This window comes from Gordionus sp. m RMFG-2023, chromosome 4 (assembly GCF_954871325.1).
Source record: "Gordionus sp. m RMFG-2023 chromosome 4, tfGorSpeb1-WG-v2, whole genome shotgun sequence".
NCBI lineage: Eukaryota > Metazoa > Nematomorpha > Gordioida > Chordodea > Parachordodidae > Gordionus > Gordionus sp. m RMFG-2023.
Window position 1 is genome coordinate 29,916,080 of NC_088778.1, and position 18,204 is coordinate 29,934,283.

Sequence of the window (18,204 nt, forward strand, 5' to 3'; positions counted from 1 at the left end):
TAGGTATTTTCTAAACCTTATAATCGGGTTTTTATAATACTCCACACGAATTGTCTTATAACGACACCACTTCCAGATCATATATAGCATTGCCGATATTTTAACGGCGGAGATACCGGAAAGTAATAAAAAAATATAATATCGACAATGCCTTGAAAAGTAAATATCCTTTCAAACGTGAAATACGTCTCAATAATATTTTATTTTTTTGGAATGTAGGCGGAGCCTGAGATTACGCTTGCAACAAAACCAAGCTCTCCACAATTTATGGGCCTTCCAATAAGGGCGAAACCTAATAGATTAGCCCTTATCCTATGAGAGAAATGATAACCCCACTGGACTTTATCTGCATAGATATATTTCCCGATAGAACACTTATGAGAACTGCCAATCCTCGGCTGAAAACCTTAAACGAAATAAATACTCCTCTTCAAATAACATAATTTCCTAGGGAAAGATTATTAGCTATATCTGGCGACTCAAATGAATATTTTTAATAGAAGCAAAATAAATAGAAATGTGCAGAACTTATCTATTTTCTATCCACAGTTCCATATGATATTGTTTTAGCAGTCTTTTTTTATATATATTATTGGCTCCTTGTTATATTCTTTCCTTGTATATATAAATATATATCTTATTTTTAATTGCTACATAAAACTTTAATTTTATTTCGATTATTTTTTTAAAAAATATTATAAAATTGAATTATAATTGTTAAAATAAATCACATGACAGGATATTTACTGAAGGCAATCCTTTTCAAAAACCTATGCCTACCCCCCCCCCCCACCCCCACTTCCCAAGAATCCCCTCTCCTGGCTATTCTCCTGTTATTATTTAACATGTTTTTATTAATAATGGCATTCTCTTCATACATTTTTAAAAAAAGTAACTTATAACTCAACTATCAACTATCAAAAAATAATCGTTAAATAACAAGAATTAAATTAAAAACCTTCCCTTCATTTGCGATGAATTTATTATTATAATATATTATTTGGCATGAATAGGAGTTTGCTGATAGAATATAATGTATAACCCTTTTGAATTACATATAAAAATATAACAAGTAAAGTTCCAGAAATAAGTTTACTTGAAAAATAATAACTATGATTATGTGTTTGGTCGATGTTTAGCTGTATATTATAATAGATCTGTAAAAAAGTTTTTAATAAATTTTTACAGCAGTTTGCCCTATTTCCATATGCCTACCACCCCCACCCCCTCTTTCAAAAAATTTACAGACAAAATATTCATACCCCCTACCCCTTCTCCATTCGTTAATGTAAGTGCTATATTCAAATATTTAAAAAAAATATTCAATAAAATCGACATTTAAATTTAATTATAATTGTGTAGATTGATTACATTAGTAAATTAAATATTCTTAAATATTTTTATCCAACAACTTTAAAAAAAAAATTTATATAATACAAAAAATATTATAAATAAATTTATCTTTTTTTTTTCGAGGAATAATAAAATTTACGCGAAATATTTTACTACAAACGTGTTTTACAAATGCGTAAAAAAAATAATAATAAATAATTCATTTAACGATAAACAAATAATAATAAAATCGATATTTTGAATTTTGAACGTAAAATATCGAAATAATCGTTATTCAGCTTTAAATTTTTTTATAAGAATTAAATAGATAAAAACATTTTGTTTATTTTATTTTTATTAAACTCTCATTTTTATATTATAAATTTTGTGATCTCGAATTTTTTCTTTTTATACTAATTAAAGTTTATTTATAAATTAATTAATTTCTTTCAATTATTTAAATTTAATTTAATTACCAAACCTCAAAAATATTCATTATAAAAAACGAAAGCAACAATTTCTTATAAAAAATGTCGTCTGCTAATGGTCAACATCTTTCTAATGGAGACGCTACAAATAATAGCGAAAATATCACCAGTACTAGAAAAAGGCAATTCGAAGAAACGGAAAATCTGAAGAATAATAAAGATACATTAATTGACAAAAAAAGTAAGAAACATCCCGAAGGCGAAAATGGTACGTTTAATATACCTTTCTTTCTTATAATATTTAAAAATTTCGTTATTTATAATATTTATTTTGAATAATGTTTTTATTATATGGTTTTTATAAAACTTAACAGCCCACGAAAATAACCGTCATTTAGACGATTACGACGATGAACATACGGGAGATTCTATCGAAGGTAAGCAGGTATACGAGGTGGAGGAACATGATTATCTGGAAGAAGAGCCAGAAGACAGCGATTTTTCCGGCGAAAATGAAGGAGTTCACGACAAAGATAGCGACGAAGCAGACGATATCGAAGATTTACCGGAAAGATTTAAGGAACTGAAATGGGAAGATACTTACGTAGAAAAAATGGCATCATTTGTAGGAGCGAAAGGTAAATAATAAAATTAAATACAAATAAATAAATATTATTCATATAAAAAGGAATTTTTGAAAACGAGTAAATATGTTAATATCCAAATTTCGTTTTTTGCAATAATTTTACATTTCATTTCTTATTGCTTTTTCTGCAAATGTTTGCGTTTAGTGATTTAAATGTTATTATCCATTTATTTATCGATAATATTTAATTTATATTTTACATTACTATACAAAAATATTTTATTTGGCAATGATTTTTCGCTTTAAAAAAAAGCTTACTAATAACATACATGCTAACAAGATAAAATCGATAATCTTTGACGTTAATTTATATATTTTTTTGTCTATTTGTCCCCCTGATTTGTGAATCTTTAATTTGTTTATTTTTCTTTTTAAAACAAGAAGCGTGAAATTGTTCTTCATTATTAATTGATTTTATATTTATAAATAAGACTTGGCAGGATATTGATAAGAATATTTTAATCTTAGCATTTTCATTTTAAGCAGGCTATAATGCCAAATTTAAGCTTTCGAATGGTTTAATGTTTTATCTTCAAATATTAAAGAAAAGGTACATAAAAAAGATACTATAATACCTTACACTTTTAAAATATGGAAATTCTTCAAAATTAATACAACGAGAAATAACCAGACGATAATTTCGATTGACATTTTTGAAGTTCTTTTTTTTGTTAATGGGAGATTTCTTGTTCTTAATCTTTTATAAACATGCGCTATAACTCGAATTGCTCTGGTGGTGTAGCCGTAACCTTATTATTTATACTTAAAGATATTCATCAACATATTTCGAACAGTAAATAAATCATCAAACAATTATCCTAGGGTTGTTGGAAAAAATATTACGCAAGCCTGAAGATTTTTGTTCGGTAAATGGCACAAATATTTGGTCATGTATTCGCGAAATATAGTCTTACTCCTCACGAATTATACAAAATACACTGCATTTTTGTATTCTACGCCGCGATATTCGCGCTAACATTTGAATTCAGGGTTAGGCAATATTTTTCTGGCTAAAATATGGAATTTAACAACGCCCTATTACCGACAGAAAATTATAAATTAAAAAAAAATTGATAAGTTGACGTTAATTATCGACATTTTTTTAAAAAAATAAACATCACAAAATCTAATCCCATACCTTGGTATACTTATATTTTTTAAATTATCACACAATTCACTTATTTATTTTTAAAAATTATTATAATATATAATATATATAAAAAAAATTAATATTTAAGCGTAAAATAAACTTTTTATTTTAAAGGTAAGATATAAATGACAAATTAATTAATTAATTATTCAATTTTTTTTTTTACCTTTTATAAACTAATTACATTTTTATACAAGATTCCATTTCTATCTATTTTTTGTGTTTGTTGTTAATGAAAAGAAAGAAAGAAAACACTAACCTAATATAATAAAATATTATCATTATTTGCACAATCGCCTCACCCATCATTCATTATGAAAAATATAAAAAATAAATACAAATTTTTATAATTATGAATCCTTCCCTTTTTCACCATTTATTTATTTCTTTTTATTGATTTGGGACACGGACTAGTGAATATTTAAATAAGTTTTTATTACCTGTTTAAAAAAAAAATTGTATGATATTTTGTCAGATTGAAAGGTAATAACAATGGTGGATAAGGGGCGGGTATTGGGAGGGGTGAGGGTTAAAAAGAAATAAATATTAGTTTTTTTTTAAAAAAAAAACCAACATTAAGTTTATATGATATGATATGATATCAATGAAGTTATTAATAAACTTCAAATAGAATTATTTAGATAATTTTTTTTTTAAATGATGTCATGACCAATTACCAGTAATATAATATGATTCTGTTGAAATATTTCCATAATGTAAAATGACATTCTTTATATGGTTAAATAAACTTTCCCGTAATTATTTGTATAAAAAAACATTTTGATATAAAAAAAATTTTTATTAATAATTTAAAAGTTTTAAAAAGGTTAAAATGAAGAATAACGTCAAAAGTTTATGGAAAATTTTTTTTTAAAAAAATGTGAAAACGTTCGCATTAGTGTTGTTAAATGGCTCGTTATGAGCCGAATTTTAAAAACTGCCAACTCAATATTTCACCCAGAACACTATTACGCAAGCCTGAAGATTTTGTTTGCAGAAGGAACAAAGGTTTGGGCATCTATTGGCGAAATCTCGAGGCTTGGCAATATTTTTCTGGCTAAAATATGAGTTATTTTAAAAATCGGCTCAAAACGAGCCGTTTAACAACACTAGTTCTAATATAGTTTTTCTTATGTTTTGGGACATAGGTTTAAAGTGGGAAAATGTTTTATAATTTTTTCAAAAATTTAAAAGTATTATTCAAATATTTTAATTTTACTTTTAGTTATCTAAAGATTGGAAATTAGGATATGAAATTTAGATTAATTTCTTAATAAACATAATGAAAAATTCGAATTTAGGGTTTTCAGTTCGTTCTTATTTGTTTAGATTTTTTTTTAATGGTCAATTCGAGGACATAAAAATAAAATAAAACCATTTGCTGTTCATTTATTGTAAGTATATAAAATATTATGCATTACAAATCAATTATAAATTCAATCATTTAAAGGAATGCATCGAATTCCATTTTCAACAAATTTTGTGGTGTGAGAATAAAAATTTGAAAAATTATATATAAAATAACTGCCAAAAATATGCGTAGCAGTAACAATATACTTTCTATTCGGTTAATTGGTTTCGGATAATTTTGAACGGTATTAATTTTTAAGAACTTCGCAAACATTTTCGATTGGTTTTAATTATGGCGAATTAGAGTGGTAAAAAGTATAATATTCGGTTAATTTCCACTAATTATACCTCACTCGATGAATAGTAGCTTTATCCATTATTAGCAATGAATTCGTTGGTAAAATTGATATAATTCATCGACCAACATCTATTATTCTGAGGTGTCATTGAATTATATGGTTAAAAAAACATTCTATTCTAATTTCAAATTGTTCCTTTTTACATAGTTTTATTATATTCCAAATAATTATGGCATATATAAATATTTTCTCTCATAAATTTTATTTATATTATGCAGGAATTAGTTACCCTGATTAAATAAAGTATGTAATGTCCATAACAATCCATCAAATTTTCTGACACCTCTCTAGACGCTTAAGAAAATTATAGGGGAACCCCATATCAAATTGAATATTATGTTTCTTTAGATAGAAATGAACAATTATTATATCCAAACTCTAGAAATTGTCTCAAAACGACTTTAAAAAGAGTTAATTAATAAAAATACAAGTCCAACTCCATTTTTATTGGTCGAAAATATTATTCTCACACGTGATCTATTTTTATTCGAAAACTGTATATACAGATTGTGGAATAGGAGTGATATATTTTTCTTCGAATATTATTACTACAATATTTAGAATTGGGAAAAATGTATGAAATAAATTTCAACGAATTAAAACAGAAATTGGCGAAAATAGGCATGTAATCAATGAAACATTCTATATAATAACAAATACTAATACAATAGGATTATAGTTTTAACACCACGATTATGGCCGAATTATAGATATTATTTAATTATTTTTAAATGCATATAAATGCAATATAATTTTATTTGAATTGTGTAGGATAATTTTAAATTCACAATTTCTGTTGTCACAAATGCCATAATTTATGTAACGGCCAGTGCAAAAACCATTTGATTTAAGATCTTAAGATAAATTCTTCAACCCTAAAATCATATATATTATTCATTTGATATTTTTAAAATATACCCTATTTTATAGGAATAGGAAAACGTCAGTAAATATACCCTATAATATATAGGATCGATATAAATACGAATATTTTCTAATTTGAGGGATGTAAGTTTGATAATTTCAATACAACATTTAATTTAATTTAAATACATTTTTGCATAGGAAGTGTCAAGAGTTAAATTGTAAAAAGCTATGGACAAAATGTTGAAGAATATTAATGGTCAAACATTATATTCTTTAATAGTATTATGATAGCTAATTAAATAGTACTAGTAGCTAACACGTCGAGAATGATGGGCTAATTAACTTTTTTGCCTGCAATTTTTTTTTAAACCTTTTTATTTATAATTTTAAGCCAAATTAAGTTATTATTGTTAGATGAGGGTTTTTCATAATTTATTTACCCCATTAACTACTCTTTTGAAATTTAATTCGGAGTTCAATGTAGTCGATTTATGCCGATTTTTAAAAGTGGCTACTCAATATTTTAGTCAAAAAAAATATTGCCTAAGCTTCGAAATTTCGCTAATAGATGTCCAAACCTTTGTGTCATCTATGAGCAAAATCTTTAGGCTAACGTAATATTTTTTTTAATAAAACGTTTAGTTAGCCGTTTTTAATGGCTCAAATCGAACCGTTTAACAACACCAGCTAGTTCGAAAATATAATAATATTTGAAATTACGTTTATGATGTTAGCCCTCCTCGAATGTTTTTGCTATAAAAAAAATATATATTTCGGAAACTTGAAGAAGAAAAACATATAAGCATTTTTTGATTGGGAATTTAATTCTATATTCAATTATATAATAATATTTTGAAATTATGTCTAAGATGTTAGCCTTTTCTCCCTGAATGTATTCGCGACAAAAAAAAAAGAACCGAAAACGTTAAAAAAAATACATCTTAAAATTTATATTTGTCATTTTAATTCTTAATCTGCTACTTGCAATAACTTTATACTTACTTTCAATTTAGTTTTGAAAAAATAACATAAATAGAATAAAAATATAATCCATTTTTTTAGAAATATTTATTCATATAAAATCATAGCTGATTAAAATTTCCATTTTTTTAAAAAATATATGTATAATGTTATTTTGCATATAATATTTTTATATTTAAGTCTGTGTCTAAAATATCAAAAAGATTTAAATTCACAAATTTTCGAAACATTAATAAAAAATAAATAAATAAGCTATTTTAAAATATAAAAATAAAATCATGTTTAAAACCCAAAACATAATTCTAGAAAATTTTATAAATCTCAAAAATTTAACATACGATTTTTCATAAAATTAAGATTTGCGATAGTTTTGAAACTTTGGTTTGGACACAAGCCTAAAATCAAATCATTTTCCCCATTAATTATTTTCTATTCTTATTTTCAATTTTGCCTGATCATCGAGACGAGACAATAAGGAAGCAAGTTATCAATTTAAAAGTAGTTTTTTAACATGAGAATAATTACCATATGGGTTACCAAAATGGCGGGTCCGGCTGATTGGCATTCAACGACACTTTCAAATGCATTATTATGAATGCATCGTCAGTCTAGGTATTATTTATGTCATTGTTATAACCGTAATCGGGCCATTTTTAAAAATCGACCCAAAACGGGCTTTTTGACAACTGCACCCTTTCGACTTATAGATCTACAGACCTATTAGATAAAATATCTCATATATAAAGTTTTTATGGGTTTATAGTGCTTATAAAAGGCACAGAAGCGTTTATAGCGTTACCTTTTCCCTAGAATTGCTTAAATTGAAGTAGCATTTTCTAAAAAAAAATAAGGAACAAAATTACACGTTTACCATACATTATTTAAAGCACTTAAATTTGTAAGCTATATTAGAGGCCGTCCTGGCTGCGATTCAAAACGCTTCCTTCAAAGTCAATTTCCTATATTTTAACATTAAAAGCCTTTTAAAGAAGTGGATCAGCCAGGCTAGGAAAAAAAAATTTAGACTAAAAATAAATATTTATCCAATTTTACTAATTTTTTTATTTTAAAGCGAAATAAAAATAAATATATCGCTGATTTTAGTAAATAATAATTATATATTTTTAATTCCTCTAGGATAAAAATTTTTTTTTAATAAGATCAAATTAAATTATTCAAAATCAATAATAATAATAAACCTTCCTTAATAAGGTGAGCATACAAGATTTTTTTTTTGGTCAACATAGAAATATTGATGTGATTTACTATTAGGGATTTGACGGCAAGGAGGACCAACTTAAAGGGGTCAAAATCCTTTTTTTTTTGAAAGTTACACTTTTAGAGGGCCCTCTAAATCTTGTATTATATTTAAAATATTTCCATTCTGACCATTGTCCGCATAATAGTGCGCATAAATTGAGCGTTTACGTTTTGCCGTAATTTTTAAATTAAAAAAAAACGTAACGCTTCTTCCCTTGTTTAAATTGAGGTTGTCTTTTTGTTAATATCCGTCGATATAAAATAAAATAAAACATTATTTTATAAAAACGGAGGTGGGACTACAAGTTCCCAAAAAACATGAATAGTTATATTTTAAAATAGTTATTTGTAGGTTTTGTTTTAAAAAATAGAATTCTTTTGGTTCTGATGTAAGGGCTCTTATCTCATCGCCTATATTTTTTAAGAATTTTAAAGTTCCGCTTGGCATAGGGAAGAGATAACGATTGGTGTAAAAATATAATTTGTGAATTTGGAATATTACATTGTTTTTATTTCCTCGGCTATATTAACCGGATTAGAATTTAAATTTTTTGGGAAAGAAGATAAGCATGTGAAGTCCCAAATTAAGGATTTCCCTAAAATATTTTATTTTATATTGATATATTGTTATCTATGTTTGTATATATCTGTCGATTCAAATTTTTAAATAATTTTTTTTTAAAAAAAAAGGAAATGTCTTTGAAAATTATATTATCGTCTGCCTTCTTGTTTCTTTAATTTTTAAATGTTCCTTTTTAAGGATTTAAGTAAGTTTATTTATATTACATTTTATATAATATTACAAAACGAAGAATAAAAAAGGTATAGAAAAAGCAAACTTGTTTGCGTTTTTTAAAATGGCCGCTAACGCCAAACGGTAATTTTACCAATTTGCACGAGGCCATTTGAAAGGCATTATTGGCGCTTGCAACGCAGCGTTTAAAGCACTCAATTTGTTCCCACTATAATACGTTGGTAATTTGCGGACTCCTTCAAATGAGCGCCCTGCCGCCCATATTTGACAAAATTCGAATCGGTCAAGATGGTCAGACATTTTTTCGGTCGGGTCGGACCGGGCCATATTTTCTATCAGTCCAATATTTTTCTTTAAATTTTGAGGGTTAAATTTTTCGAATAAGAATCGGATCCTCGAGGAATAGTTAGATCGGGTCAAACCGACCGGACCTGGAAAAAGCTCGATGCAGAGCTCCTCCTAGAAGCCATAAATTGTTTTTTTTACCATATCAAAATTTACTATTTATGTAACATTTTGAATATAACATATGCATGTTTTATTTAAGTAAGGACGGGCGGCTGGTAAGATCATTGTAAATATCATATTTCGTTTATTACATTAAAATAAAATCTGCAGACGTTAAAAAATTTAAAAAAATTATTTAATAATTATATTATTTACCTTAATGGCAGGTGTCAAGAGCGTTGCTATTTTAATGACTATATTTTTTTACCTGGAGGAGTTGTATAAATATTACATAATATTTCTCGGAGATATAAATTTTTTTTTTTGGCTAACGAGTATTTGAATGATTACTTATATTATATCATTTCTCATAAATATTTATATAAAATTTTAAATTATTTATTTACCCAAACAAAAAAAAATAGGCGGCAAAATTTTGATCGTAGGATATGGGACCGGGATAGGTGCATCAACCATAGCTATTCAAGGAAATGTCAGCCATATATACATTATCGAAGAGGACGAACAGTTATTCGAGTACCTCAAAGAGCGGGTGGAAGCGGAGTATCCCGATATCGTTACTTGTTACAAGGGGGCTTGGCAGGATAAGATAAAAGAATACGGAGAAAACGAATTTGACGGTTTTCAATTTATTTATTTAAATAAATTAAGATATTTATAATATATTGATATGTTTCGATTATAAGAATTCATTATACTTTCTCTAAAATCGTTTAATTAGCTAACTAGTAGTAAGGCGTCCTTATAATGGGAATCGTTGTAAAAATGTTCTCTTTCATTTCTAATAGAACTAAAAAAGGATCCTACTTTTTTCTTCTAAGAAAGTAAAAAATGAATACTAGGCTATTTTATTTTTATAGCAAACTCGAGGTTTCATATGGTAAAAATGCCTAAATGAAGTCCTATTTACGTGTGGAAATTCAGAACACATATCAAATTTTAATTTCTAGACATAAAAAATAATTAAAACCTTTATTGGCAACCCCAATATTACTGAAGGAAAAGGGATATGAAAGGCAACCCCAATATTACTGAAGGAAAAGGGATATGAAAGTGTTTGTTTTTTAAAAAAAATTGCGATATTTTAATCAAAAGTAAGATTATTCAACTATTTTTTTTTTCGGTCCTTATCAAGGAATGATTTATCCGACTTAAGAAAAATAATTATTAATATTTTTTTAAAATTCAGCTACAAAATTGGTATGGAAGTGTTCTCATCTTTTAAATGTTCCCGGGATTTATTTCTTGTCCGTTACCTTGTCTATTTCTTATTTTTTTGTGCCAAAGAAAGAAAAAGAGAATTTGGTTAATTGAATGTTTATAAAGATTTTACTCGAAAAATTTCGAAAATAAATATTGATCTTTTTTTTTATTCCATTTCAAGCGGAAATATAAATAAACTCTCTAAAACATTACACATCAAAGCCCTTATAAAAAAATCGTTATAATATAATAAATATCTAATTTATCTAAGTTTAAAAAACGATTACACTATTTTTATTAGATAGAAAATTTAATCTATCTATTATTAATTTTGAATGGTGAATCTTATTGGTTCTTACCTATAAAATAAACTAAAATGGAATCATATTTGATTTTTGATCCTTATCCCAAATTCCAAAATGATAAATAGTCATCCCGGTTCTAATATAATAATCCTTATTATTAAGGCACATAATTTTATTATTATTATTTTAAGAAAAATTGAAAATGGAGCATATCTATATCTAGAATGAAATTTGTTTATCTTTTTTATTATTATTAACCATATGGTCTTTATGCGTACTTTTTTTTTATAGATTTCATGACTGGCCCATTTAATTCTATTATATATACATATACTATTAATAAACGTTCTTTAATGATTTTGGGATTAACCTCTATTGGACATTATTATTTAGCGAATCCCGAATCCTTTTAAAATTTGTCACTTGAATCTCAGAGTCTGTAAATGTTATACCTGAACTGTTCTAAATAATATTTTATCAATCAAACTTTGATCGATTAATATCACTTTTCATGTTGAGGTAATCTTGCATATTACTAATTGATGGTGCCAGCTGGGTGATGTGCATCGGGCCTAATTTTTCAAGCCTGGCCCGTAATTTTTTTTTAAAAAAGTTTTGCCAGCCCGGCAGGAATCCGAAATTTTTTTAAAAAAATTTACCGACCCGGCTCGGCTTGAATTTATTTAAATATAGAAATTAATTTTTATAATTACTCAAGACATGTTTGTTATATGACGTTTAGTTTCAATAAATAAAATAAGATATTTTTATTTTACCTAAAAAATTCAATATAAAATTGATAAATTTAGATATATTTTAAAAAAATTTCAAAATCCGACCCGATCCGGCCCGAATTTTTTTTTTAAATATTAGGCCCGGCCCAGCCCGAACCCAACTATTTTAAATAGAATTAGGCCTCGGGCCTGCAGATCTCTAGAGCCAGCTACCCTAATCAGCATAATAGAAGTTTTCTCAACTATTCCCTCTCTCTTCTTTTTCTTTATATTATATATATATAATTTGACTTAAAAGATTCATAAAAATTACGGCTTAATTGTATTTTCAAGGAAAATAATTTAAATAACTATTTGTATAATATTATATATAGTCAATATTTTAAATCAGAGTTTGAAAAAAAAAAGATTTTTTCTCCAAAATTTTGACCAATTTTTTTTTGGAGATCACAGAAATTGAAGATTTTTTTATGCAGAAAAATCGCAAAAAAATCCATTTTAGACAAAATTTATGTAAATTAGCTTAAATTGTATCTTTAACTCAGGTTGGAAACAGGTTTTTAAAGGTAATCGACCCGGTAGAACCGTAATTTTTATTCGAACCGGTATTTGCTCTGGTTCGATTTCGTTTATATTATAATGGTCTATATCCATTTAAAAAAAATATATATTTATTGCCTTTACAAAATAAAAGATTATTCTCAATTATATTTTACAGTTGACAAGAGATCTAGATCCGGATATACCTATGTGAATATTTTAAAATCGACATTTTTGTACGTTTTTTTAATCTCAAAAGATATTCCGAATTCTGATTTTCTACCGGTGCCGGGTAGAATCCCAAACCCGGTGACCGTATTTGAAAACTAAATTTTCCTTATTTTATTTTAAATTTTTTTTAAAACAAGGCGTATTATACTACTCTCATCCATACATAATCACGCCCAATAAATCCGGTAACGACGATTCAAACGAGTCTCATTTCGATTTCATTTCCAAAATGGGGTACAGGATACTTAAAAAAGGCGGTCGTATGTCTTACTGCAATATCCGTTCCTGGGGAGACCATCTGAAAAACGATGTATATCAAAACAACGTTATGAAGATGTTTGAGGTAAAAAAGAAAAATAAATGACTTTAAAAATATAATTAAGAGAAGAAGAAAAATAATGGAATCCAGAGTTAGCGCGAATTTCGCTGCGTAATATACAAATTCGCGCTAACTGTGAATGCAGGGTAAGAGATATTTTTAAAACTTTATCTTGCCCCACCCGTTCTTTTTTTTTTGAAAAAAAATTAAAAATGCCCGAATCTCTGTTCCAGCTTGTAAGGAACTTTACCCGCTGAATTTCAGCATGCCGAAATTGTCTGATTCACTAGGTGGGTATTATTCTATCACAATAAGGATGAAAGTTACACCTGTTACATGAGAATAATGTGCCTTACAAATAGCGATGCGCAGGACCGTAAAAAAGGGATCGTGGGGGGATCTGGTTTACCTGCTCGATAAACCTGGAAAACCCGATAAATGATATAAGAATATGATGGTTGAAATGAAACAATATTCCTGCAAAATCTTAATATAAAAAAAAAATTTTTTTATAAAGGCACGCTAATTGATTGAAGTTTTTTTTAAAAAAAAAATTGAAAAATCTCGAAGTTTCTAAAACTCCACGACATATCGTCTTTGGCTGAGTACTATAGTGTTGTTCAGTAAAAATAAAAAAATGTAGATATAGGACACTATAATATTCAGACGACGATACACAATATTAAGGGTTAGGAACGATCATCTCTTTATATGCCCCACTAGAATAGTTATTACCCGACGTCTTTTAAATTACAGAAACGGATTATTATCAAACGTAGTGTTGTTAGACGGCTCAATTTAGGCCGATTTTTAAATACGGCTAACTCAATATTTTAGCTAGAAAAATATTTCATAAGCCTCGAAATTTCACTAATAAATGTCCAAATGTTTGTGGTATCTATGGGCATAGTCGTTAGGCTTGCGTAATATTTTTCTGGATAAAATATTGAGTTAGCCGTTTTTAAAAATCGGCTCAAATCGAGCCATTTAACAACACTAATCAAACTTTTTAAACATTTTTAAAAAAAATACAAATTTATATTTTTAAAATTTTATTCCTCAAATATTATAACATTATCTTCCCCAACTTCTAGACGTCCCAAGTAGAAAAACTGAAAAAGATAGGGTTTTCTCCCGAAAACATAGAAATAGAACTCGAAGACGTGTCAGTCCCCGAGGGATGCAAATACTATTCCCACGAACAAGTCATGCTAGTTAAGCTGACCAAATAAAATGTAAAGATTTCTTAACCCCATTTCATATTCATAGTTTACATTCAGTTTATTTACTTGTTTGTAAAATTAATCATCGTGTTATATTTTTTCCTAGTTTACCATCCTTTTCCCTTATGAAATATTATTTTATTATATATATATTATTATATTGAAGTTACAAATTTAATATAAGAACTTTATATATTAGTTTGCAAAATCTGTTTTTTTTCTTCAATATTTAGTTCAAAAAACTGTGTTTATTTATACATATATACTTTTTATAATATATACATGAATTTTATTTTAAATTACTTAATAAAAAATTTAAATATTTTTTTAGTTTTTTTTAAAAAAAAATTGTAGTTTTATAAATTTTATTTTATGCAATAGCAATCTGTTAAGTGACTTCTATTGATTTCTTTATATTATTCTCTTTAAAAAAAATATTCATTGGTGCATTCATTGGCATATCCTAAGTTCTACTAATAATGATTATATTAAGATTGTTATTATAAATATAAAAGAAAAACTATTATTCTCGACATTTTTATTTTTAGTAGTCACCAACTAAACCTGCGCATAATTAAATTTTTAAGTGTCTTTTTTTTCTTATCACACAAAATTTATTATATTATAGGTGTAGGTATATCGTTATACAAAACGAATTGTAAATAATATTTTTTTTTATATTATATATATATATCGTTAAAAATAATATTTCATTTCATATTTAATCATTTTTTTTAAAAAAATAGATTTATATTAATCATCACACATATAGATTACAAATAAAACTTAAATACAATAAATCTATCTCATATATTTTGACCCAGAAATTTAGTAATTTTTAAACATTTAACATTTTTTAAAAAAAAATTGTTTAAATTAAATATAGAAAATGATTAACATTTTTTTAACAATAAATTTGTATATTAACAATTGCACCTTTATAAACGAAAGTATAGCGATGATTTATCAGGGTAGCCCATGGAAAATAAATTCTGCGCTCCTTTAAAATTGCGAGAGAATATTTATAGATCTTCGACGAGGTGAGGGGTAAGGGTTTATAATTTTCTTTATTTAAGGCTATATCCTAAAATATCAAAAATACAATTAACAAAATAAGCTATTTTAAATGTAAAAATAAAATAGTGGGCTGAATCATTTTTTTTTTGAATCTACAAAAGTTATTAAGTTAGAGAAATTAAGAAAATTTTTAACTTTTTGAAAATAAATAAGTAAGCAATATTTATTCATATTTTTCAAATTATAATAACATTAGAAAAATGGGAAATATAAAAATAATTTGGTTGGGAATTATAAATTTACAAAATCTTAAAAAATTTTCAATGGATATTTTGGACATGGTTCATAATTTTATAAAGATACTAAAGCTTTTTTGAGGTTTTTTTGAAAAAATATATATAGGTCATAGCCTAAATTATATTTTAAATTCCAAACAATAATATTTATAAAATAATCTGCAATGTATTGTAATATTAATCATATAGCTAAGGACTTTCTTTTTGAAAAGTAACTTTTGACAAATATTTGAAAATAAACGTTTAAGAAAAAAATATAAATTATAATATTTTACTATCAATTTTTAATAAATCAACAATTCAAAATATTTTCCCTGATGAAGGGGAACTTTTCGTCGTTATAAACGGAATTCACTCTGTCAATGGAATTGAAGAAGAAGCAAAATGACTAGGGGAATTTTCTGGATTATTATATCGAATTCTGCAGCTTTCTCATCCCTAACGCTATTTGTAAAAGTTTTGGCAAAAAGGTCGCAAGTACAATTTCTATTAGCATCGCAAAGTTGAGAACGAATTTAGCTTTGGTGATTAATTTACGCTAACTGTATAAAGTATCCAGATTCAATGACGATTAACTCTGATAGGTAAGCTTTTAGATTAAGTTGCCTCGCTTTTTGTAATGCGAAATAATCATAGGGTTCGTCAGAGAGACCCCTTTTTAAAAAAAAATGCGAATAAGAAAATTCAACAATATCCTTGAAATATTTTAGATCAATAAATAATTTTTAATATTTGTATTGCAAAGTATATTGTTTAAATATTTTTGAATAAAATTAATGGTGTAATTTACGAAAAAAATATTTGAAATTTGAGGGATTTTTTTTTAGATAGCCCTATTAGTTAAATATTTTCCGCTGGTGGTACCACACTCACCTATTGTGGCATCATGAAGTAAACCGTGTTCTTTATACATTCAAGGGTTTTTTTTGCCTTCCTAGCAGAATTGTTAAGATTCTTTTTAAATGTATACAGATACATGGTCCAAAAGTATCTAGATACCCATACACTCTTGTAAAATGTATATCTGGTTACAGATATGATATTTCAAGATATTTTCGTATTGTATTTTTTTTATAGCCTTTACAGCATCTCTTTTGCGAGTTAAATTATTTATAAGGATCTAGGCATTCATAAGTTTCCAACTCTTTTAGTTAGCCCAAATAATTTTATGGCGAAAATATTATCACCCCTATCAATGTTTATCTACCAATTTTTAGTTAAAAAAAAAGACTTTCTGCACTCGATCCAAACAAACTCGGACTGACATTTTATCGATTCGATTTGGACCTTGATTTTTAAATTAATTTGGACCAGATGGGACACGGATCTCGAGATTTTTTATCAGAATTAATTTATAAAAAATTGTTTAATATCCTTGAGCTCTCTTAAATTTTTCGTATTTCGTGCTATTTCAACTGTTCCAAAGATAATGGAATCATTAGAAAGGTAAAATCCTGAAGCAAATCTGTCAGACCTTAAAAAAATAGGTATAATGCAAGATTTGCTCCAAGGCCACATTTATAGTGAGCTCGATTTGTTCAAGCGATGCGAAATTAACTAGCCAGCGAAATCACAGCTGATTCGTCAGAGCATCGTGAATTTCATCATTTGGCCCCGTATCTATAAATTATTACCTATTATTGGCTTACTTTAGTGAATTGCTCAGCGATTAACGTCACATTGCTTGGGAACGCGCTTACTATAAATACAGCGTGAGATATATCTTAATCTATAAAATAATTAATAGTTTTTAGGGTCGCAAATCAGCAAACTCTCAGAAGAACCTCGAGAAGGGTTTTTTCTTCGACATAGGTTGGCCATATCTCTTTAAAGCGAGCTAAATCGGTTTTAATGGTAGTCTACTAGCTAAAAAGCTATCCTAGACTCTTTCTACTTCAAAAATAATAAAACATTAGAGTAAGTAGGAAAAGAAAACTTTAAAAAAATAAGGAAACAGCTGAGTATGAAAATAAAATTTTGTTTATCAAAAAATTCAATTTATTTTAAAATTTAAACCTTTTTTTTAAATTGAATAAAATGTTAAAAAACCAATTCATTGTTCGTCCAAAAATATAATGAATATTGTTTACATTCATGAATAGAAGGCCGTTCATATTTCATTTTTTTTAAACGGCCATTTAATTCCTAAAGAATATAGAGGGGAAAATTTTTTTCTTTCAAGATGACCTAAAATGTATTTATTATTTTTTCAACCGCTCCAGAAATGCAATCGATAGGAATGGAAAATATGCAAATCCAATTTTGTGTCAATCAATAACTTAGCATGGTGGGGGGGGGAGCTACTGCTTAAGATTTGGAACATTCGAGAACCACACAACCGGTAAGGTTAAACATCAAATCAAAATCATAACCCGAATTTCAGCTTAATAATTATATTCTAAATTCACCTGCAAATTTAGAAGTATGAACAAAAAAAAATCTCATTTTCAGGGACCTGAACTTGAAGAAATTTTGGAACGTGGGAGGAATGGTGATGCCGGCAGCATTTCTGGAACGTTCTGAATAAAATAGGAACGCCAGGTCCCAGCTTATCTTAAATTAAACCAATTAATAACTTTGTCATTATTTTTTAAAATGTTTAGGCTCAAATTCTTAAATAAAAATTTATGGAGAACACTACAAATCCAGGATGTAAGAGCCAGGTCAAACCGGTAATTGGAGAAATAGAAACTCCCTCACCCCAAATAATATATCTAGAAACAAGGATTTTTAAAAAAAAT

General features: G+C 26.9%; 1 protein-coding gene across 1 annotated transcript; it reads left to right on the top strand.

Moving 5' to 3' along the window:
• The first annotated feature begins 1,697 nt into the window (after positions 1-1,697).
• On the top strand, positions 1,698-14,950 carry LOC135928116 (guanidinoacetate N-methyltransferase-like). Its single transcript, XM_065464470.1, has 5 exons — positions 1,698-2,028; positions 2,135-2,398; positions 10,000-10,215; positions 12,746-12,951; positions 14,022-14,950. The coding sequence occupies exons 1-5, from the start codon at positions 1,863-1,865 to the stop codon at positions 14,157-14,159; spliced, it is 990 nt and encodes a 329-aa protein (XP_065320542.1). The 5' UTR covers positions 1,698-1,862; the 3' UTR covers positions 14,160-14,950.
• Positions 14,951-18,204: the final 3,254 nt, after the last annotated feature.

Excerpts from the sequence above, each read along its gene's own strand:
- LOC135928116 (XM_065464470.1), top strand. The coding sequence starts at position 1,863 with ATGTCGTCTGCTAATGGTCAACATCTTTCTAATGGAGACGCTACAAAT. Across the intron at positions 10,216-12,745 it reads CGGAGAAAACGAATTTGACG|GCGTATTATACTACTCTCAT; the intron begins GTTTTCAATTTA and ends TTTTAAAACAAG. Across the intron at positions 12,952-14,021 it reads ACGTTATGAAGATGTTTGAG|ACGTCCCAAGTAGAAAAACT; the intron begins GTAAAAAAGAAA and ends CCCAACTTCTAG.